Raw genomic sequence first — 22,970 nt, forward strand, 5'->3', positions numbered from 1 at the left:
AATTCTTCTGCTCGTGTGGACAATGTCTTCTGACATTTCACTTTCTGTACAGCTACCAGGCCTCTCGTTCACTTGCTCCAGTTGAAGCCCATTCTTCTTGTCCTGTCCCATCAGTAGCAGATACAGAAAACAGTTTATTCCCTACCAGTTTGCAGATATCTTTCAGAATATCACTCTTCATTCTCCTCTCCTCTAGCCTAGAAAACAAATTACTTTGACTTTTCCTGCAGTCTGTACTTTCTTGACCTCTGATAATGTTTCTTTCTTTCTTCTGCATTCTCTGCAATTGTTACATACTTTGCTTGAAACTGAACATCCAGAATTGTGCATGTCTCTGCAAATGAGGTGCTGCCAATGACAAATTGATTGAAAGGATACTTTCAGATTCATTAATTCATTTGTGCTAGGTAAAGAGTAGATTGCATCTAAAAGTCTGCTTTTACTTTTTTTTCATTCAATGAGGATAGTGCTAATGTTATTTTAATCTAACAGTTTTGGATGTGTAAAGCTTATGGTTTTTTACACATTTTTATTGCATACTTAAATATGTGTCAAATAATCAGGAATTTTTGAAGCAAGTGTGATAACTGGAATATCTTGCAGAACCCCAGTTCAGCAAAATACTGGAGCACAAACCCACTTCAGGCACATAAATTATTGCCACTTAAGTTTTCAATGGAAATTCAGGAGCAGCACCTCCCAGATTACTGTTGCGGGAGATGCAGTGGCTCTAAAGTGATTGTGTTGTGATGTGTATGGATCTATAATGGTCTGTTATATATGCTATATCTTGGATTCATTGCTGAACAAGAAGGGGGGTTCTGCTTGCTAATTTATTTATTTATTGCCATTGTATCTTGGCAGGAATTGGTCAATGTGATAAAACTTTTAGTTTGGAGTGTTTTGATAACATTTTAATTATAAACTGAAAACAAGAATAGAAAAGGGAACAAGCATTATGCAATTTAAATCATTATTTAGCTTTAAAGAAAAGTGAAATTAGCCTCAGCTTATTAAAACAGATACCACTGGGAATATTTACATCCAGACTTTGTCTGTTATTTCCATGAAACAGATGCAGAACCAACAGAAGTGCCAGAACCTCCACCGTATGAGAAGAAAATGCAATTTCTTGAGGATGAATTGTTTAGACTTACACGATCAGTGCTTGAACTTCAGTCCTCCGTGGCAGGTGTGAATGAAAACCTAAAGTTGACTGTCCAAGAAGATGCTAGTAGGATGTTGGTCACTTGGCTGAACAACCTTTATGACCGCCCAGAGCCTGATAGTGCAGTTGGTGGGGAAACAGACACTATTCATCTGCCTGGACTCCTCAGCAATAAAGATCAAAAAGACCCTTTTATTGATTTTGAAATGGAAGATATAAAGTCTGAGCTAGCTGAGGTCAAAGAAGCCTTGAAAATGAGGAATGACAAGCTGGAGGAACTGAATGGAAAAGTAAAAGGCTATGAAGGACAATTAAAACAACTGCAGGAGGCAGCACAAGGACCTACAATAACAATGCCCAGTGACAATATATATCAGGAGTATATAGACTCAAAATTTGAGGCCCTCAGACAGGAAATACTGGAAGGATTTGAAAAGAAAATGGCAGATCTGAAGAACTCCTGTGAATACAAACTACAGGATATCCAGCAGCAGTGTGATGACAATGAAAATAACTGCTTAGGAATAATTGATGTTATAAGAGGAAAAGAGAATGACTTGAGGAAAGAAATAAATACTCTCCGAACTCAGATTCCATCAAACAAGTCCAGTTGTTGCAAGGAGGGTGAGAGCAATTACTTTGACCAACAGATAAAAGATTTAGATAAGAAGATTGACAGAGTTGTGGAAGCACATAGGATCTTGAATGTCAGAATAGATAATGAAATCAGTCGATTGTCAACTCCAGATCTGGAAGACATGTTTGGTGAGAGGTTGGAGGAGCTAGATGCAAGGATGAATGTTACGGAACGAAATGCTGAAGAACATTGCTTTTACGTTGAGGAAACTCTCCGCAGTGCTATAGCTGCTGAGGTAGATGAATTGAGAGATTTGTTTGACCAAAAGCTGCGGGCACTAGAAGATAGGCTAGGTGGCACTATTTTAGAGATTGCTAATACTACAGACCCGGATGGAATGTATATTAATCCTGGGCCCATCTTGCCCAGTGATGCAGGATTTGCAAATGAGCAATTTACAGCAGAGGTGAATTTCCTGAAGAATAAACTACTGTCGCTTGAACACCTCTGTGGGCAGAAATGTCAGTCTGCACCACAAGGTACGGAGGACCTTCAGAAAGAGCTAGAAAATTGTAACAACAAATACAATCACTTGCTTTTGAAAACAGAGAATAACTCTGTTCTCCTGCAGTCTCTAAATAGCTCTCTTAATGAGAAACTCAACTTAAGTAAGGGTAACCAACGTGACATCCAGAAAATGCAGAGAGATGTACGTGTATTCCAGTATAGTTTAAATGTCATGGATAAAGATATCAAAAATCTTCAAGATGGCTTGAGTAGCTGCCAGGAGCAGCTTCTGGGTGTCAATTCTACCTGTAGAAAAACACAACGGGGTGTTTTCCGAAAAATCGATCAAATGCAGAGGACATTTGCAAATCAAACTGCTCACCCTAGTGATAATTGCTGTGGTGAAGTGAAAGAGAGACTAGAACAACTGAATGACCATATCCTGAATGATCTTAGCAAGTGCAAAGAAAAGACACAAGGTATCCAGGAGGGTGTTTTGGATGTTGAGAGCAGAGTCTCACATGTTGAAAAAGTTTGCGGCAAGCTGGACTCTGTCTCAGGTAGCTTGCAGAAGATAAAAGAAGGTCTGAATAAGCATGTGAGCAGCTTATGGAACTGTGTCCGTGAAATGAATGGAACTATAGCATCTCATTCCACTGATATTTCTGGCCTCAAAAATTCTGTACACCAGTTTTATAGTCAGGTCTCCAAAATCACCACAGACATTGAAGGCATGCTGAAATCTCAGTCTGACACGAGTGAGTTTTTTTGCCTTTTTTAATGGTTTTTTTGTTTGTTTTTCAACTGGCTTTCTTTTCTGAATCATTTATAAAGGAACTAAACAAGGGATGAAAAATTTAATATTACACAATTTCTACTTTGTTTTTACAGTGACTCTAATTTTGGCTCTTTGCTCTAGAACGCCATAGATGACTTTGAGTGCTTTTAAGAGTATTCTCAAAAAAAAAAAAAAAAGTCTCATAAGCTTTCGTGTTTACTTTGAGCCAGAATAAAGAGAGTGGGAAAACTAGTATTTCTGGATAGTGAGTTTAAAGTGAGTTTTAAGTATTAATTATCTGTGGGTATTATTCCAGTTCATTTGATTTGAATTTTTTTTTTGTTTTGTTATATTTTGTTGTGTGAGATTATGCTTGATTCCTCAGGGGAAATTGAAAAGTAAATGGAGAAAACTGAAGTCAAAGGAATTCAAATTTAACATAAGAAAGATTATCTGTAAGTTTTGTTCTTAGGATGAGTTAATGATTATAATTCAGCACGAACTCTTTGATTTAGGACTTTTGCAAACAAGCTCTGGCATTTCTTGGTGAGGCAATATAAGACTTCTGCATCATAGCTTTCCCAGAACTTTGCATTCCCACAACGTAGTTGGCAAGTGGCAATAGGTGCACACCCCAGCTGGCAGTGTTTTCACACCTCAGCCACTTCTGTTAGTAGTCCAACATGTTAGCTCAAATCTACCTCCACAGGTGGTTTAAAGTTTGCATTAGAGTGGCTGAGAAACAGAGGCACGTTCCCTTCGGCTCAAAATGCTGTGAATGGTAACCTCAACATGTTGGTGAACCTTGCTATTAATGTTTAGAGACCTTGCCAAATGCCACTCGGTTCCCTCTGCAGTTCTTACTCCAAATTTCAGCAATGGGTTGTTTTTCTGAGAGAGTCAAAGTTTACAGAGGGAAGCTGAGTTCCTGTTTCTGTTAGCATGACGCAAAAACATAGGAATTGGAGACTGTTTTGAAACGGCACTCTTCAATTGGTAGATACTTCTGGTTTTAATTCTGTGCACGTATGAGATAAATAAGAGGCTGATTTCTGAGACTGGCCTTAAATCAGAAGAGGTGCTGAGGGAAGAGCCTGTGGGCTGTTGCAGCTGATGGTAGTTGGGGGAGATCAGATGCAGGACCGTGAGCGCTCTTGCTTGAATGGACAGGTTGTGCTTCATGAAGGGTCTGAATATAATTTCTTTAGGGAAGAATGTCCTTCTCACTCTGAGGCAGAGACTTGAAAGCCTGTGATAGATGTGTTTCTTTTGAGTGTTTAATTCTTTAAATGTATCGCAGTACTTGACACAACAATCCTTCTGAGGTGAGAAGCTCTTGTGTGAAATTAAAAAAAAATACATTTCTCTTCCTTTAAAAGAAGAAGTGAAGGGGGATGGAGAGGGTCTGTAATTCTCAGATAATTCTTTTGGTGAAATCTTGGCTTAAATTCAAGAGGGCTAGGACCTTCACCCCTAGATCTTGCAAAAGCAGACCCAGTCCCCATTAAAATGCAGTATGATGTATCTGTGTAATCCTATTTCTCATCCATCTTGCCCAAAATAAATTTGCACTAGGGACAAACATTGGAGAAAGTTCCAAGATACACACAGTAATCTTTCTTCTGCTATTTAAAGCAGGTGTTCGAGCAGCCTCATGGGTTATATTTATCAGCCCCTATTACAATATTGTAAAGCATTAAAAAGCCTCAGCGTGCCTGGGTTTCCATAATACAATGCCATTTCAGGGCAGAGCTTTCCATCCACCACTGGGTGTTAAGAGCCTATGGAAGGACGCTGCTGCTGGATCTGGGGTCCAGGCACTCTGAGCATCACTCGCTGCTATGGGGTGCCTTTGGCCTCTGAAGGATTCATGAAGTGCACACTTCAGTCCCCAAATGTTTCCAATTACATTAATACTGTCTGGCACAGCAGTCTGAGTAAGTTTTGATGGCTGGAATTGCAGAAAGATTTTGGCAAAAGAGCCTTTTTTGGAAGTAGTTTGGGAATGCTGTTACGTGAATTGGGGTATGGCTTTAACTATTTTTACATCCGTGATGTGCAGCATCATCTCCGATACCAATGTTATTTGAAAGGAAGACTGTCAGTCCTGGCCATAGATCAGTGTAGAATTTCTTATGCGCTATTTGCCGGCGTATTGTAGCATTCAAATGATGTAATTTGACTTCAGAAGGGACGAAACAGAAACAAGTTGTTACTAATAACAGTTGTTGAGGGCAGTAAGGCAAGGATACGTTACAAGAAATGCAATATAAAATCTTTCCAAGCAGTGTAAGCCCAGCACACTGTAAACCTGAGCAAAGTCAAATGACCCTGATCTTAGGAATAAGGCTGTGCTTTCTTCCAAATCTTTTATTAAGGGGTTTCAAGTGCCTCAGTCCAAACTAACAAGCCAGGTTAGTGAATGATTATATGTCAGATACGGACCCAGAGGCCACCAATGTATTTAATTTGTTATAATTGTTGGTGAAGGTGGTGCAGCATCCTGCTGTACGTAAGGCAGTGGTGGCAGCAGGCAGGCAGGTCTGCTCTAAGTATGTAGGGGACCACGCACGATGTGTTCACCAAGGTAATGCAATCTAGCAGCTCTTCATCCACATTATATGGTGACTGCCCTCAGCTCCACGTCTTGTAGGATAAGTTGTTCTCATTGCACTCTGTGCCTCTCTGCGGGTATATTTGCTCTTCAGATGGCACGAAACTGAAATCCATGTTAAAGTTAGTGGTCTCTTTTCACTTACTGCCTATTCATACAGATTCATGAAGTCTTCCAGGAATTAGAAGTGTGGTCTTGCAGCCAGACACGGTGCTGGGAGTGCAGTTTGCTTTGGTTATGGTTTTTTGACCTGAACTGTAATTCCTCTGGTAATTGTCTCTGTAGCAGGGTTTCGAAAGCAACAGCAAAATGTTGTCTGCTGAAGTTACAGTCTAAGAAACCACATGTATGCTCTGCATTACAGCACTGATAAAGGGCAACATAAAATCTTAGTGTTGTAGTGCAAATAGTCACATAGTCAATTCCTCTAGGCTCCCAGTGAGCTTGTGCAAAATGGTACTTTGTAACTTACTTGTCAAATCCTTTTGGTATCTATAAGAAAATTCAAGTCAGGACTTCTAGGCTTCTTGTGAGTGCAGTCACAGATTCCTTTACTCGCTAGCTTGCTTTATGCACTTTGTTTCTGTGTGTTTTGGGGGCTGAGGAGAGCATGGTCAGGGCAGAACAATACTAGAAACAGACGCACCCTGAAGATCCACCCGCCGCATGCATCCAGGTCATCTTCCCTGGACGCTGCTGCTGAGGACAGTGTTACTGTTCTCAGCTGCGTAAGGATCTCAGCTCTGCTCTTTGTCTTCCCAGATAGATGGGAAGACGATGGGGAAGATTGCTGTTTTGTCCACTGCTCAGCAAAGCTTAAGCGGGTCCAGCTAGATTCACCCCAGCCTTCATTGGGGGTTCATTTTCTCATTGCCTTGTGAATTGAAAACATGTGTTACGGAATTCAGCAGCGCGATAGGCTGGCTCCAGTGTCATCATCTTTATCAAGTGATTTATTGGTACTTTGTCTTGCAATGATGCATCTCAGTAGAAGAGGCTAAAAAGGTTGGCAAAGATGGCAGACCAGATCCCTCTCAAACCACACATATCTGATTACTGGCACTTTAAGTTGAGCATTAGGCAGGTGATTTTGAATTCAGCTTTATGGAGATGTAGTTGGATAATTCTGACTATTGCAGTATTGATGTTGCATGCAAGGAAGCAGTTCGCACAGGATTTGAGCTGTTGATTGTTATTTAAAGGTTTAGAAAAGCAAGCAGAGAAATGTATTCACTTTCCCTGTATCAGCACAAGTCATTGTCTCAATAAAGCTCAGCTTAATTGACTAGAGAAATTACAAGTACGTGCATCCCAGGGTAAAGTATTTTGTCAATTTGTGTTTTGAATGAGGTTAATCTGAAGATCTTCGTTGAAGGTGTAAATCTATGCCACTGTGGACAGAAGATGTCTTGCTAAGTCAACAACTCTGTTAAACAATTCACTTTGATACTTTAAGCCTTTTTTTTAATTTTTTTATAAGATTTTTTAATCCTGGGGTTTTTATGAAGATAATTTTAATCTGTGTAAAGTGAACATTTCACTCCTTAATCCTCTGCCTTGTAGATAGAATTACTGAGTGAGCTTCAGTCCAGCTTTGTGGTGCGTTGCTTATATAAGTTTCAATTCTTCTGACAGTTGAAGTCAGCCAGAAAAGCTCAGGAAGATTTTTTTCTTGCAGGTATATCTAGCAAGTGAATGCAGGTGGTGCAAAACTATGCCTTCAGACAGCCTCTCAGTACTCTGGAAGGCTTATGTGGACTTTTTATGAGGCTGAAAACAAGAAACGAGATTCACAAGGGTAAAGTGCAGGTGTCGAGTAGTCACGAAACAGCACATGGGTTGTCAGTGACACTGTCTGGACCTGAGCCGTGCATCACAGACAGTACCTGCATGACTTGGTTGTTAGCTCTTGCCCAAAGGCACAGCATAAGGCTCTCCTGGGGTTCCCCAGCTGTGCAGCAGAGCCAGGGGAGGCCTCACACCACATCTGCTTCTAGGCACAGTCATTCAGTTTAGTCCTAGCCACTGATGAATTTACCCAGGCTAATTTTGGACTGTGATGAATTGAGGTGCTTCGTTCTGACCACTGAGACCTCAGAGTACTGGTCTCCACTGTGGACCATGTCAGGCATCTCTGGTGTGATGAATTGCATCGGATAAATTTGCAAGGGGATGTTTGTCTATTTCCGCAGAAACTCACTTCCATCCCTGCACCTAAAGCCATGCTTTAGTCTCAAAGTGCAACCAAAGTAACCAATGCTAATGTTTAATTTAGAATGAAATTCGAATTTTTCTGTGCAAAAGCTGTTATTGCATCTGCTGAAATCTACACATTTGTAAGTTCCTGTTCTTAATGTAGATGTAATTCTACTTCATTCTTGGGAGGATATGCATCCTTAAATGTCATCTAGGACTTCATTTTTGGGAATAAGCTGTAATTCCTATAAAGGGCTTAGAACTGGATCAGATACACAAATGTAACCATGTCAGCACTGTTCAACCCTGATATCATATGTGTTGGCTGCCCTACTGGAAAAGTCTTTTAATGGTATCTCTTCTCTTTAAACAATAAAGGCTTTTCTGGTAGATTATATCCTAGGGTTCTGCCTTCATTGTCAGAAAATATTAGTAATGGGAGTACTTGGAATTTTAAGTGTGTTGCTTTTCAAAGTAGGGAAAAAAATCTGTGAGTCGGTGTTCATTTACTCAAGTTTTTTGCTGTGGACACTTTTCTTTGTGGTAGTGCTAAAGGGTCAGCCTTGTGCTAGGTGTTGTGTAAGTACAGAGTCGAAAGTAGGAGCAATGGGCAGGAAGGGTTCAGGAAAACTGAAGTGAAGGCAGAGAGAGAACACGCAATGGAGATGAAGGCACCAGTGGGAATAGGTGTGATACACAGCCCGCTTGGTGCAGAAAATCAAAGCTGGACTAGCAGGTGAATGTTCACAGGTGATTTGACTACTGCTTGTCCTGTCTCCAGGCTGTCTTCATTCCTTTCCCTGTGTCACAGGCTGGGAAAGAAGGGAGTCTGTAGTACCACAAGAGTGGAATGGAGTTTTACCTGTGCAGTCTTGGGTCTGAGGGGAAAGGTGGCCCCAAGTTGAGTCCTGTTTTATTTTAAAGTCTTTTTTTTTACAAAAATACGCAATTTTATGTACTATTTTAGGCAAATAATTCTGTATCTTTCCTCTTCTTTCATCGTTTTAAAGGGCGATCAGAAGTACCACGGCAGCCGTTGCCACCAAGACCACCCCTGCAGCCCCAACCTGGCATATCCCTGCTGCCATCAAGGCCAAGGATACAACCCCCACGACAGAGGACCCCTCTCCAGCCACCGCAGCTGAGACCTCCTCTGCGCCCAGCTCTGCCAGGGTCAGGAGTTGTGCCATTTCTGCCTGGAACAACTGGGATCATCTTGGAGACTGGAGAGGCAGGGCCTCCTGGCACTGTTTTAATGTCAGGAAGAGGGCGGCTTAGAAGTGTGGATGGTCAGGCTGGTCAAAGTACCATGCCCATTGCTGAAGGGTATGCTGGAGCACCAGGTGAGAGAAACAAACTAATAGTGAATCACTCCTGTCTAAGCGCCATGGACACGCCAGGTCTTGCTGGAGGGGTGACACTGAGATCTGTCATATTTTACCAGCCACCTTTCAGCCCTTCGTGGATGCCCATTATAGCTATTGCCGTTGGGAACGGGCTTATAGCAGAGACGATTTGTGAACGGATCTTTGCAGCCTCCAGCTGGCTACAGAAGTAGGGGAAACACATTCAGTGCCAGTTTTGTTGCCTTTGCCAAGGCTGCACAAAGCATGAGGTCAACAGGGCTGATGCAAAATCCTTGGTAACTACAGCAGTCTTTGCCACTAGGGAAACTTAAATTATTTTTTTCTTGCCATAGTGCTTACAGTGGACTTACTACATTGTAGTAAGAATTTGCTTTTCTTTGCCATGACCACCCCAGGTTAACGATAATTGAGCATTTCATAGGAGATGCTATTTGGTAGCTATTTTGGTGGGTTGCTGTTCCGTAACAAAGGACGCTTTTTAGAAGACTGCAGTGATATTTTGTTATAATTTATTCCATTACGTACTGTGTCACACATGCTACTTTTACTTTGTAGGATATCCAAAGTTACCTCCTCCTACCACAGACTCGCAAGGTAAGGAAGTTGTTTCCTAGAAATTCTTTACACGGTACTTAATGTTTATTTCAGTCCCTGGAAAGTCATGGTTGAGAGAACAGAGTGTTGATTTTTAGTATTTAAGTTTAGGATTGAGGAAAATCTGATGGATTTTTGCTATACCTAAGCATTAAAACATAATCTGCATCCTTGGAAAATATGGGGTTTTTTGAGCTTTTGAAAAATAATTAATTTTGTGTTATTGTTACTTACTCCAGTGTTGTTGGTTTTTTTAAATACAGAGGGTTTCTATTTCCTAGCAAATGTCAGTACTGACCTTTTTTTTTCCTTTTAAATGAGAAAATACATATTTCTTTCTGACAACTTTAATATTTCTTTAATAAGATAGGAATAGCGCCAAGACTAAGATCTTGAAGCACTGTTAGTATCCGAGCTAGTTGCATGAGTTGGTCCTCCTCGTGGGAAGGTTTCTGGCTTTGTTGGTCACGAAGGCTTGTGTTCCTAACTTCAGTGAAAGCAGGAGTGCTGCCACTGACAACCATAGTTTAAAAAGATTCAAAATGCAGTTTTTTTGGTTTGGTGGGGTTTTTAAATTTTTTTATAATTGTTAATATCACAATTCATTTATGGATTTGTATGATAAACAGGTATAAATCTCGTGTGGGACATGCTAGTTGGCCTTGATAAATACATTGATTGGGTGCTGCCTGCCCTACAAGCTCATACTCAAGATACTATCAAACCTTGCGGAATGGTATCCTGGATGAAAGTGAATATTCCCACACCCTCTTCAAAAAGAATTATTTCATCTAAATTTGTTTGAGGAAGTATGAGAAATAGATGAAAATAGAACATTAGGGCTTTATGGCATCCAGAATCCTACCCTTGGGACTTAGTTTGATGGCCCTAACAAAATCACAGGTACACGTCCTCAAGACTGGTCTGGGGACTCACAAATAGAGTAAAGAGTTCAACACTGTAGTTCTGATGTTTATACTTTCTAATTAAAAATCTGTCATAGCCTTAAAGCAATCTTTTTGCATTTGAGGATTGTGGTAAGAACAAGCAGCAATAGATGAGGCTTCTGGAAGAGGATAAGAAGTAAAGAAATCTTCGTTTATCTTGATGACAGCAAAGCCAATATAAAGGTCTAGATTTCTGTGATAAATGGATTTCCTGGGGGTTTTCTTCCACTTTGTACGGTCTATTGCCATTTATAGACAGCAGTATTTGAATAAGTTTATGCTAAAACTGTGTGAAACAGTAGGTGGAAGTTAAAACTATTGAAAAGGCAGGGTGTGGCAGGCAGTGCTCCTGTTTGCTGCTTGGTGGAACATGTTGCAAGAAACGTTATCACCCTGGGATACAGAAAGAGGTGGGCTTGACCAAGGAGTTCCCTTTCCTGATCTGTGCCCCTGAAGACCTGTCTAAATATAAGATATACCTGCTGATCTGTCCTATAACTTTCACCAAAATGCCTTGGAAACCCCAATGGCAGGTACAGTCATAGAAAACAGAGAGGTAAGGATGGTGCTCATAGCTATTAGACTTCTGTGGAGTTAGAGCATTTATATCCACTGTCCTTAATCGTCCATGTCTGCTTATAAACAGCAAAGAAAGAGAACATTCTGGGGCAGAATTCAGCAGTTAACAGTGTTGTGGAAATTAACAGCTGGGGAAGGGAAGAATTTTAGCTTATTGGAGGAGGAACTTAGTGCTTAAATAAGGCATCAAGGAATCCTTAATAGCTAATTCGTACAGGACCACAGTTTATGATGTTTTTGCCAGTCTTCACCCAGTACATTTTGTGGTACTGAAATTCAAATTTGAAAGAAGATCAGACCTTCTTGTACTATAAGTCCTAAAATAAGAACCTGGTACTATTAAATTTGCCTTCTGAGTACTCCCTTTCATTTCTGTTTCTGAATAGCTTCTGTTACATAAAAGCACTGCTCAGGAAGAAGTTGAGGGCTCCAACTCTGTCCTCTGGGATTAAACTAGCCCACTTTAGTGCTCTTCTTGAATGCTGAGGCATGATTTGCATACTTTCAATACCGAAGTATTTCTTGAGTTTTTCAGATTCTTTAGCTATCTGTTTGCATGCATCTCACAATATAACGTTGTAGGTAAAGATTTTCAAGGACTTACAAGTATTAATGAGAGAGTATAAGGTACAATATTACATATTCACTCTATTTTCACAGGCAAGGTGTTTATGACAAAGGTGAGTTAAGTGGCAGGACCTAAGTGCATCCACCTAACCCCTTTTAATACAGAAAGAGTTGAACCAATTGTTATTTAAAGAAACATCAGCAGCAAATGTTATTGAAGCATGGCAATTTTACAGTTATGAGAATTTTTTTTTGCTGGAGCAAGTTAAATTGCAGAGGCAGAAGTAATGAATTGGCTGACGAACCGGTCTGGGAACTGATGAGAAAATGCTTGTAAGATCCCAGGTCATACAACTAGGCAAGGACAGAGCCAAGAAGAGGATTTGGACGTTTTGATCAGCATACAGAGGGTCATAGTGAAAAAAGTCACTGAAAGCACAAATTGCCTTTCCCACCCTCCCTCTTCATGCAGTTTGCAGTGTTGCTTGTGTTCTTAACCCTGCAGCTCCAACGGAGGGTGGTTGCTCCTCTCTAAAAGAAACTCCTTATACGGTGTAATAAAGAAAACAGCTGAGCTAGTGAGCCCTACTGTTGTGCGAATGCTGCTGTATATATCTGTGCAGACAAAGGGCTAATTTTGGCTTTTTAATTCGTTTTACTTCTCTGATACTCAACCACCTTTACTTTCTCCATGTAACTCCAGGCAGCAAGCCTGTAGGACATGTTTCAGATCTAAAGGCATGATGTTATTGTAAAATTTATATTGTTGTAGGTGGTCCTTGGTTTGAAGAAAGAGTTTCCTGAATACAGAAGTTACCCTGTGTGCTTGTGATGGGTTCTGCTGCATGTTTAGCTCTTTCTTTTGATCATTGGACAGGGAGTACTATTCTCCTTAGTACACATCAGTGGTCTAGCACAGGGGTAAGCGTGTTTGCTGACTTTGAGGTAAAGAACACATGATCACCCGCAGTTGCACCAGTGGTTGTGTTCTGCTGCTGTTTGCATGAAAGAACACCGCAATTCACAGAAGCATGCTGAAGGGTGGGGTAGGAGATGGATATTTGTGTAAGGAGTGGTAGGTAAGTGCTAGGGAAAATCTTTTCTTGCTGCCATGTGAAAGGTAGAAGTTGTAAGAGCAGAAAGAGCTGTTACTAACAGACTCATGAGAAAAGTAGCTGTGTCTTCAAAAAACACTGAGTGAGTTATCATCCACATCAGAAACACTGTGACTTAGCAGAGCAGAGCTTATGGGCCCAGTTTCACCGACTACTGGTTCATGGGTATCAGTGTAGTGTGGCACTGTGCTCCGCTGCGTGGCCATCCCATAAGCAGAGGTTCCTGAAAATGAGATGTGTTAGGGTCAAACTGAAGAGTTAAGAGTTTAAAAACAAAAAAGGCAGGGGGGTGATAAATTGCTAATATTTTTGTCCCATTTGCTCTAACTGAAGTTATGCACTTTGCCCTCATTTAGATTTAAGAGTATTGACCAAGCAGAGGAAATCTGAGATATCCTTCCTACTCCTGCCATATGCAAAGGAGTCAGTAAGTGCATACTGACAAATAGATTACATACTTAAAGCCTTTCTTCTGTGTAGATTCTTGAAAAGTCCTCATTCCAGTTGCTGAGCAATTGTCAGCAGCACCATCACACTCAGTTACTATTTTCTCCTTTCATCATGATAGAAAATGCCTATGCATTTTGTTTTGCTTGATTTTTTTTTTTTCCTTCTTTTTTTCCTCCTTCTGGCCTTTGGACTCTGTGGGAGGCATGAACTGTGCTGGGAAGTCAAAAGAGAGGTGGAGAACCAGAAATACAACTAGCAGATGTAGAAGTAGATGTAACCTAACAAAGGCCACCCATGTATCTTCTGTGTTTTTTTGACTCCCCAGAATACTAGCTTAGATTGCCATGAACACACATACCGGCTCCTGCTTATGTATACATATATCAAGTGAAACCTTCTTGAATATGTCTGAAGTCAAAGAGGTTTTTTCCCCCCCAGAAGCTCTAAAACTATTTATTCTGTGGTTGAATCTTTTGTGAAACTTTTTGTCTGCCTAGCAGTTTCTTCATCAGAGCTGTACATGTGCTTCCTAGCTTTTAAATGCTTTAAAACTTTTCTTCCTGATTTTTATAATTCCACAACACTAACTGCTTAAGTGAAAGCAGTTTCCAAGCCTGGACCTTGCCTAGAGAAGCTGACCTTTGATCTTTGCATGAAGTGTTTGCAAGTGGGCAAGTGTAAGAGAAGGTGGTTCACCTCTGTAAGGTTGTGCAAAAGCACTGCTGAGAGCTCTCGGCAGGACTTCTGAAAGCTTCAAACAGGCGCAGTTCCAGCTGGAAGCAGGGAGGAGGGTAAGAGAGCATAGACACGTTGCATCTTTCCTGCGCCTCCTTATATTGCCCACTAAACTGAGCTGCAGGATATTTAGAGTTTAAGATTTCTTCTTTGGACAAACACAGATGGTGTGCTAAACTAGGCTGCAGATCTGAAGCAATTTCAGCAGCAACCTCTAATAACTATTCTAGCAATTAGTGCAGGAAAATCTTGAAGGAAGCGAGGCAAGCCAGGGCAGGAGTTGCTCCCTTATGCAGATGACACCAACACAAACAGAATTGCAGCTACTGCCAACGGAGAGGACAGCATTTCTGGGCAGGCGGCAAATAGTTTCTGCCGTCTGTGCAGTATGACTGCAGGGGAGAGAAACCTTTCTGAGTGAGCCAACAAGAAGTTAGTTGAGGTGCATTTTCAGTTGATGTGAATGTCAGGGTAAGCTGAGAATACAAAGAAATGCTTTCTCTAAGTAGTGTGGTGTTAAGGTGGTGGAGCTTTACAGAAGCTGCTAAAGTAAGTAGACTTCCTGCAATTAATTTTGGTCCTTTCAAATAACCTTACCTTAGCTCGCAGGAGCACCTGCAGGCACACTGGCAGGTAGGAGTAATGATAAAGGGCTTCTGTCTGTTTTCTGAGTGTGAGACAAAATACTGAATAAGGAGATCTCCAAAGATACATGAGGAAGCTGGTTGGTAGCCCCTGAGGGAAATCAAGATAGTTATTTGCCATTTCTGAAGTTGCAGGCATGTCTTCCCCTTGTCTTCCCCTCCTACCCCCCCATGCCAAGTTACTCAGAAAAAAAAAAAGGGGGTAGCAGAGCATTTGTATCTCCACATTTTAGATGAAATTTTGTCACTTCTTAACTTCAATTTTTAAGGGATGTAATATGACTTGAACATTGGTTTTCTGGTGGGCATCTCAGATTGAGAGGAAGAGAAAACCAAACATTTATTTTAAGGAAGGCAGAAGGAGCAGGGGTGAAACAGCATGGAGAAGACATGGATCCTAACCTGAACAGGGTAAAACAGAAAGAGCAACTGAGGACAACTTTAAGTGTATTTGTTGTTTACCTAATTGCCCGAACAAAATGATGAGTTGACTACTTCTAGCAGTGTGTCCTGCCTTAGGGGAAATGTTTGGAGGGAAGGGAACTAAAATGGGACTAAGAAGTGGTTGATCACTGAACACTTGCCATTAAATCAGTCTGTTAAAAGTAAAAATTTGCCTTAATTGTCCAAATTGTATTTCATCCAACACCAGTCTAACAGCAGTGTTTAGCTAGTAAGCAGATAGCTGTTATAAAATACCTAAGTAGTTTGATCTGCTGAGAAAAGAAGAAAAAATTGTGGAGTGAAAAGTCCCACAAAAGAGAAGCGCTGGAGAGGGAGAAAAGTCCCCAGTGACGGTTTGCTTTGCTCTAATACCAAAGTGTTACTTCCTGTAGCTATTTTCACTACCCTTAGGCAGAGAAGGTAAGAGATCTAAGCTGTATGTGGCTTCTCAGCATGACTAGGAAAGCAGGCACGAGCTATACACCTTATCACACCTGTTGCCATTGTGATAGGGACAGAGAGCGGACATGTCCAAGGGCAGCGTCAATCCTGAAGAAGGTCCATGGCATAAGCATTGCTGAATTGAGAGGTGGCAGGATTTCCACTGCCAGCATTTACAAGACGTACCTTTTCCTTAGAAGGAAAAAAAAAAAAGGGCTGTGGCCAAGGGGAGAATTTTATGGTGCTCAGTAAACTTCATGGTGATACACCTGGGACCTGGGCCAGCAATACGTATTCTGCTAATTCTGGCATCCCTCAAGTGACAGGGTTAGTCCAAGTGGAGTATGTGCAGGAACAGAGACACTGGGTTATAAACCATCACAGGGAGAGGCTGTGTTGTCATCCTGATGTGACTCTGACTCATGTTACCCGTTTTAGGTCCTGCTGCTGCTGCAGCCTCTCTGGTGTCGTTTTCTGCTGGGCTGACACAGAAGCCTTTCTCCAGTGATGTCGGCGTGGTTCACTTTAACAAAGTGCTTGTGAATGACGGGGACTATTATAACCCCAATACAGGTAACAGCCAAAGAATGGACCCACAGAGATGCCAGATGGGCAGTAGCATGGGTTACCAGGGTTTGATGCTATCTCAGGCCTTGCTGGCACGTTGAACAAACAAAATAGGCCCATCTAAACCAGACACAGCAGGGTAAAAGCTTCCTGTGGATGTGGGCAGGCATGCACTTTGCCACTGCTGGTTTTCCAGTAATACTGAGGCCCAGCTCACCATTTCCTCTGCTCTGCCAGCACAGCTGGTTGTGCTCCTCTCCCCACCTCAGGCCAGCTGAGACCAGGCAGCAGAAGTGAGGTTCCTTGCTCACCCACTTCACTGCAGCTCAGCCAGCTGGGTCGCCTGGGGGAGAGGAGGGAGGGAGGCGATTCGTACTTCCTCCCCAGTAGCACTAACTGTGGGGTGCCTCCTTCTCAAGCAGAGTGTCAAGTCACTTGAGGGTGTTAGGCGTGCCTTCACCTACTGGAGACTTGCACAGCATGTGGGTGCCTCTCGCCTCTTCACCCAGCTCTGAGTCAGGACAGCTGCTTAGGCTAGGAGGTTTCTGAATAGGGACAAGACCTGCTTATGTCCTGAAGGACTGGTGGGCTCTAACACAAAAGCAGCAATCCTTTGCCTTCATGACTGCTGTCAGTTGGTCAGCTGCCCAGGCTGACCTTGTCACAGTTATCTGTACATAGCAATGGGTAACCCATGTCGCTTTATGTTTGTCATTGTGCTTAGAGGAATCAGGTCTCTCCATTTTTAATAACTCTGAAAAGCTCAGTCTGTCTCTCTTCTGCAGGCATTTTCACATCACCATATGAAGGGCGCTACCTGATCACTGCTGTGCTGGCCCCGGAGAGGGATGAGTACGTAGAAGCAGTGCTGTCTGTCTCCAATGCAAGTGTGGCTCAGCTCCACACAGCTGGGTACAGAAGGGAACTGCTGGAGTATCACAAACCCTACTCGGGGAAACGGACCTGTGGTGGTCCTGGGACATTCCACCTTGTTCTTCACCTCAAAGCAGGAGATGAAGTAAACGTCGTCGTAACAGGAGGCAAACTGGCCTACACAGACTCTGACGAAATGTACTCCACGTTTAGTGGAGTTCTCCTTTATCCTTCCATTTCTCATGTTTAGGTTTATCTTGAACAGGAGAGAAGGGTAACATATTCAGAAGAAATTAAGTGTAATAAATTTCAAAGCTTTAATATATTCAGTTTATATATTTGATTTCAGCGATGGGTTTATAGTCTATACTGAGACCTTTTCCTTGTCCCCTGTTTCCAGAGGTAGCTACAAAAGACATGTTTCTGTAGCTAAATTAATTCCTTCCCAAGCCCTTGTTTACCCATACAAGCAGAACAACTGTTAAAACAACAAATATGTTCTCAGTAGATACTTTTCCACTGTGCTCTTGCTATTCCCTATTAAATTGCCTTTGCAGTCTTCTCCCTAGTTTATCAAATTGTCCCTAGTGTATCAAAGTTTACATCTTGGCTGAAGTTTACAGTTGTGGTCAGCTATTTTCATGTTTTCAGTAAAGCAGGGGCAAGAAAGGAAGGTTGTATTGGACATGGTTGATGACTTCTTAGTCCTTGCATTATTTAATAATATGTTGGGTCAAGTGTATTCGCATAAACAATTTGCTCAAAGCCATTGCTAACCATAGTGGTGCAAAGCGAAACAATACTTATCTGCATCAGTTTTCTTTTTTCCCTTAAGGGCCAAAGACAGAGCTAAGAGACAACATGAGTGACTCATTCCAGTCAAATGGAAGCAGCTGTGTGGGGAGAAACTTACCTCACCTCACCTTTCCATGGGCAAACATGAGCGTAAGATGCAGTTGCTACTACTGAAAGATTTAGAAGAGTTATTTTCAACTGATACAGTAAAAAAGACAATCAGTTAAGCATGATGCTCTTGAGATTAAAGTTGGATGCTTGAAATGAAGAAAACAGGTCAGAAAAATCTAAATCGTCTGTGCTTAGCTAGAGAAATGGTAATTTTTAAAAGTTTAAAAAATTTTACAAAGTTTGTTTCTGGCACTCCTATAGTACTTGCATTAAAAAGGAAGTTTTGTCTTTGTTGCATTGTAGAAAACAGAGCAAAAATTACTAATATAGGAAAATAGTCTTATTAGCCAATACTGTCAAATGCACAAACCAACCATCTGCACCAAGTCTTTGCTGTAACAGCCTCCTGCATTGGTGCTTTTGAGTGAGGTTTGTTTTAAGACTCAGCATCTGTTTATATGGATGAAGCAACTTCCTTAGCTTAAACAGATAAACACATTTGGGGCAACAGTATTTTATTTCTCATACTAGTGACTCCTCAGTGGAGGTAACAAAAATGGTGTTTTGGCTTTCGAGTTAGCATTTTGATCTTTTTCATCGCTGAAAAAAAATCCAGCCGTGCTTTACTGAGACAGGACTATTCAGCTGTCACCTATAGATTCTTATATAAACTGATCTTTTTAATAGTCTATTCATGCTGCATAGAGTTGTATTTATTGTAGTGGTTTCTGTAGTATATTTTCCTTCTTACAAATCCAGAACAGCTGTTTATTGCCTCAGAACAAACAATTCCTTCAGGTGAAGAAAGAACTCCCCGTGCTGTAAGCAGCACAGTATATTTAGCTGAAGCCCTTCCCATCTGAGGAGGTCAGATGAAGACTTACGCCTTTGTTGCTTAGTTTTGGAATAGATACTCCCTAATAACTCTGTTTCCAGGCGATGAGATGGGGCCTTCCCACAACAAACTATCACATCCTGGAAGTTGAGCTGCTTTTGAGACAAGCAGGTGGAAAAAGCTTTCTCTCCACTCAGGAACTCTGAGTCAGTCCCTGTGCAGCTAGGATTGCACTGGGGGAGTTGCAAGCACAGGAAGGAAACTGCGAGTGGAGTTTTAAAGCACCTGGTTAAGGAAGATCTCTTGGCACCTGATATTCAGAAATGATGGTGTTACTGATAAGCAGAAGCCACGACTGGACATACTTCGTAGCAGGAAGGCTCTTTCAGTAAGAGCAGCTGTTAGTCAATAGCCAAAGATGTATAGTGAACTTGCACTTCACAGCTTGATAAAGGGGGCCACCCCCGTCTCATTTTCCTGCACGTTTGTCTTGACCTGTGCTGGATCGTGCGGCATTAGCATGCTTGTTCAAGAGGGACTTAATTTTCTTTTGTCCTAAATCAATAGCCCCCTTCTGTCCCATGCCTTTCTAGGTCTCAAAATTGAAGGGATAGACAGGAAAGATTGTCTTCTGTGTTTTCAAAAGCCAATTACATCAACCACTTTTTTAAAAACATAATTTCTTGTTATGTACAAAAGCCAAGAGGCACTTTTCCTTTTAGGATATTCTTCACTCTCTTCAAGAAAGCTGCGTTCTCCAAGAAGTTGGCTCCAGACTACGTGTGACTCAAGTATTGTTAGATTATTGTTGCCTGTTCTAAAAATGACTCATGGAAACAAACAGAATGAGCTGAGTGCTTAGGGAGACCTAGCTGGCAAACACAACCTTCCCCCCCCCTCCAAGTGAGACATTTTTAAGAATCTGTGGTGCAAGTTCAGCGCTAGAGTTGCAAAAGTTGTATCATCTAATTCTTACCTAACCACTCTGCTAGGTTTCTAAATCCAACCCACAAATCTTCACAAGCTCAGTTCTGCTAATGGGACAGGGCAGTCTAATACCAGACGGTTTTTCCTTGTGCCCAGGATCTGCTGCTGCCAATGCCAAGATTGTTCGAGCCCTCATAACGCAGCGTAAGTGGTATTTGTACGCAGGTATAAAGCATTCCCTAAACTATATCACAGCAGGGCCCAGTCTTAGCAGCATATTTTGAGGACACCTTTTAACGCTTTTAGGGATAGTTTCCCCATCCCCACCTTAAGCAGCATGGTGGCTAAAGCTATAACCTTTGACAAGGAACCTCTGTTTTTCTTACATTCTTGCCTTTGTTGAGGGAGACTTGACCCTTAATTTCCACTTCCTTGGTAATTGCTGTAATCAGGGTAGGTGGCTCAGTTCTTCCTGATGATGAGGTTATTTTCCTGGAGCTTACAAGGTAGAATATTCACCCAGCTGGTAAGACCACAATGCTGTAGCCCCTGAATAGCAAAGGGAGGGGGAACCTGAGTTCCAGTCTCTGCTCCCATGAGTGCTTGGATAAAACATTCACTAAAGCAGCAGCTGGAAGAGAGTCAAGCACAGACGTGTTCATGGGCCTGCTGAGTGTTTGCTCCATACAGAACAGCCCAGCTTCAAAGGAGGGAGCAAGAGCCCTGCTCCAGAATACCCTGAACCCACTGACTGAGCATTTACGTCTTTGGTGAGAATCAGCAACAGAACAAGGAAATACCTGCACTGGAAGGAACATTTCACACTGTGGGTTCATGATTTGACTACCACATCCAAGAACATCCACAAGCTCAAACAGGAAGCATCTGTTAACCAAGAAAGCCTTAAAAAAAAAAATCCTGTAGGTGGGAGCTAAGGCAGGTATGCTGCCTGTTTCATAAATCACAGTGATGTCTTTTAGATCTGCTTTGTAGGTAGCTTTGCAATGCAGTGTATGAGGATTGCAAGATTCTTAGGCAAACCATTATCTGTTGTGGCAGGTGCTCCCATTTGACATCAAAACAGGAAGAAAACCAAACCATACCAGGTGAAGCTGTACAGATGTGTGTCTGACAGCCCCTTAGCCATGCACGAGGCATGGTGGTTTCTCAGGGACTGTCAAAATACCAAAACCAGCAGAGTTCCCAAGGCAGCATCACTTGTGAGACAGGTAAATGTCCATAGCCAAGTCATGAGCAGCAGAACATCTGAAGACAAGCCAGCATGCCGACAGCCAGAGAGACTCTGCTCTGGCCAGACATGGAAAGTGTATCCTAGAGCAGCTATGGGGAAAGGCAACAAAGCAACATATAAATCAGTCATATCCCCAGGAAAGCTTGGAGCAAAGCAGGAATGCCAATTTTCACCACAAAATGAGTAAAAAACTACCTCATTATTTTGATTTGCTATTAAGACTTCAGAGACAGTGGAGACATTTCTATACTGACCACTCATAGCAATGAGGATTTTCTGTGGTATTCCACCATGTATCCTTTCAATGTACGCCAGGTTACTTGCAGCAACTTGGTGCAGTTTTGCTGACTCTAGTCAACTTGGTGAAGCCAACCAGCCAGTCAAGAAAAATTGCAAGTAGTCGAGGAAATAGAGCGAGCTGTAAGTGGAAAGCATAGGAAGGCAACTTGAAACAAAATGCTCAACACCACCCAATGCAGCTTTAAAAGTCAGTGCACTGGGAATGCAAGGTAAAGGGCTCCCCAGCTGCAACCAAGAGATTCAAATCAGGATTGAATTGTTTCCTGAAGATACATCATGCATTTGGAAGTGAGTTTTATCTGCTGAGTAAGTCAGTCCTTATGTTACAGTCCAGTGGTGGATACGGATCTATTTCACCAAAACTACAAATGCATTTACAGTCTCAGCTTGGAGATGGGAGAAATATGTGCTCCACTGACACTGGATCAGCAGGTATGCTTTGGCTGCTAGTTGCTCCCAGCTAATGGCATGGAGTTCAAATTGTCAAGTTACCAGGAATACCTGGGGGCTGTGTCCTGTCACCACAAGACAGACTTGCACTTGAGCCAGCACCAACCCTCCTGCAACGTACCCTGCAGACTTGAGACAAGATGCAGAAGAACAGCTCTGCCAATTATATGCCAGTATATGGAAGACTTCAGAGAACATCTTGTAATGTGTTACTACATAAGCAGGTTTTTGGCATTTATCCATTTTGCTATCTTGATTGTGAAAAAATGAACATTATTATAATATTTCAGCAAAGAACAGTGCATTTGAGAGTATGCTTTATGTGTGCATGTGTATACATATATTCATGTATATATAGAGAGTAATATCCAGGAACATGAAGAAAACTGTGATTGATGGAAAACAACTGCAGATATGTCCAAATAAAGCCTACCTGTCGTTTCATGTCTTGACGCTCTTTCTTTTGCTTTCCAGTCAACACAGTGGCACTGTAAGCCAAAATTTTTGCTCTCTTCACCACCTTTAAAACTGCAGTTTCTGGCTTCTCAGTCAAGCGTCCATGTATATTTTAAGTGTTTATTCAGTGTCAAGCACTGTTACATAGGCTTTGTGGTACACAGAAGTTCTGCTAACACAGTTCTTGCCCGTCTTAGTTGCTCATTCAGTGCCCTGATTCCCGGCGAATAGAATAGACTAGACTATTTCAGTTGGAAGGGACCTACAACAATCATCTTGTCCAACTGCCTGACCAAAAGTTAAAGCACGTTGTTAAGGACATCGTCCAAATGCCTCTTAAACACTGACAGGCTTGGGGCATCCACCAGCTCTCTAGGAAACCTGTCCCAGTGTTTGACCACCCTCTCGGTAAAGAAATGCTTCCTAATGTCCAGTCTAAACCTCCCCTGGCACAGCTTTGAACCATTCGCATGTGTCCTATCACTGGATCCCAGGGAGAAGAGATCAGCACCTCCCTCTCTATGTCCCCTCCTCAGGAAGCTTTACAGACCAATGGGGTTGCCCCTCAGCCTCCTTTTCTCCAAACTAGACAAGCCCAAAGTCCCCAGCTGCTCCTCATAGGACATGCCTTCCAGCCCTTCACCAGCTTTGTTGCCCTCCTCTGGACACATTCAAGGACCT

General features: G+C 42.0%; 1 protein-coding gene across 1 annotated transcript in view; it reads left to right on the forward strand.

Moving 5' to 3' along the window:
- Positions 1–22,277, forward strand: part of EMILIN2 (elastin microfibril interfacer 2) — a 38,487-nt gene extending 16,210 nt beyond the window's left edge. The window contains exons 4-8 of the mRNA XM_059815335.1: positions 1,076–3,010; positions 8,851–9,183; positions 9,763–9,801; positions 16,162–16,296; positions 17,076–22,277. Coding sequence (XP_059671318.1) covers positions 1,076–3,010; positions 8,851–9,183; positions 9,763–9,801; positions 16,162–16,296; positions 17,076–17,413 — 2,780 coding nt within the window. The 3' untranslated portion in view covers positions 17,414–22,277. The remainder of the gene's footprint in view (positions 1–1,075; positions 3,011–8,850; positions 9,184–9,762; positions 9,802–16,161; positions 16,297–17,075) is intronic.
- Positions 22,278–22,970: the final 693 nt, after the last annotated feature.

Source organism: Gavia stellata, chromosome 3 (assembly GCF_030936135.1).
Source record: "Gavia stellata isolate bGavSte3 chromosome 3, bGavSte3.hap2, whole genome shotgun sequence".
NCBI classification, from domain to species: Eukaryota; Metazoa; Chordata; class Aves; order Gaviiformes; family Gaviidae; genus Gavia; species Gavia stellata.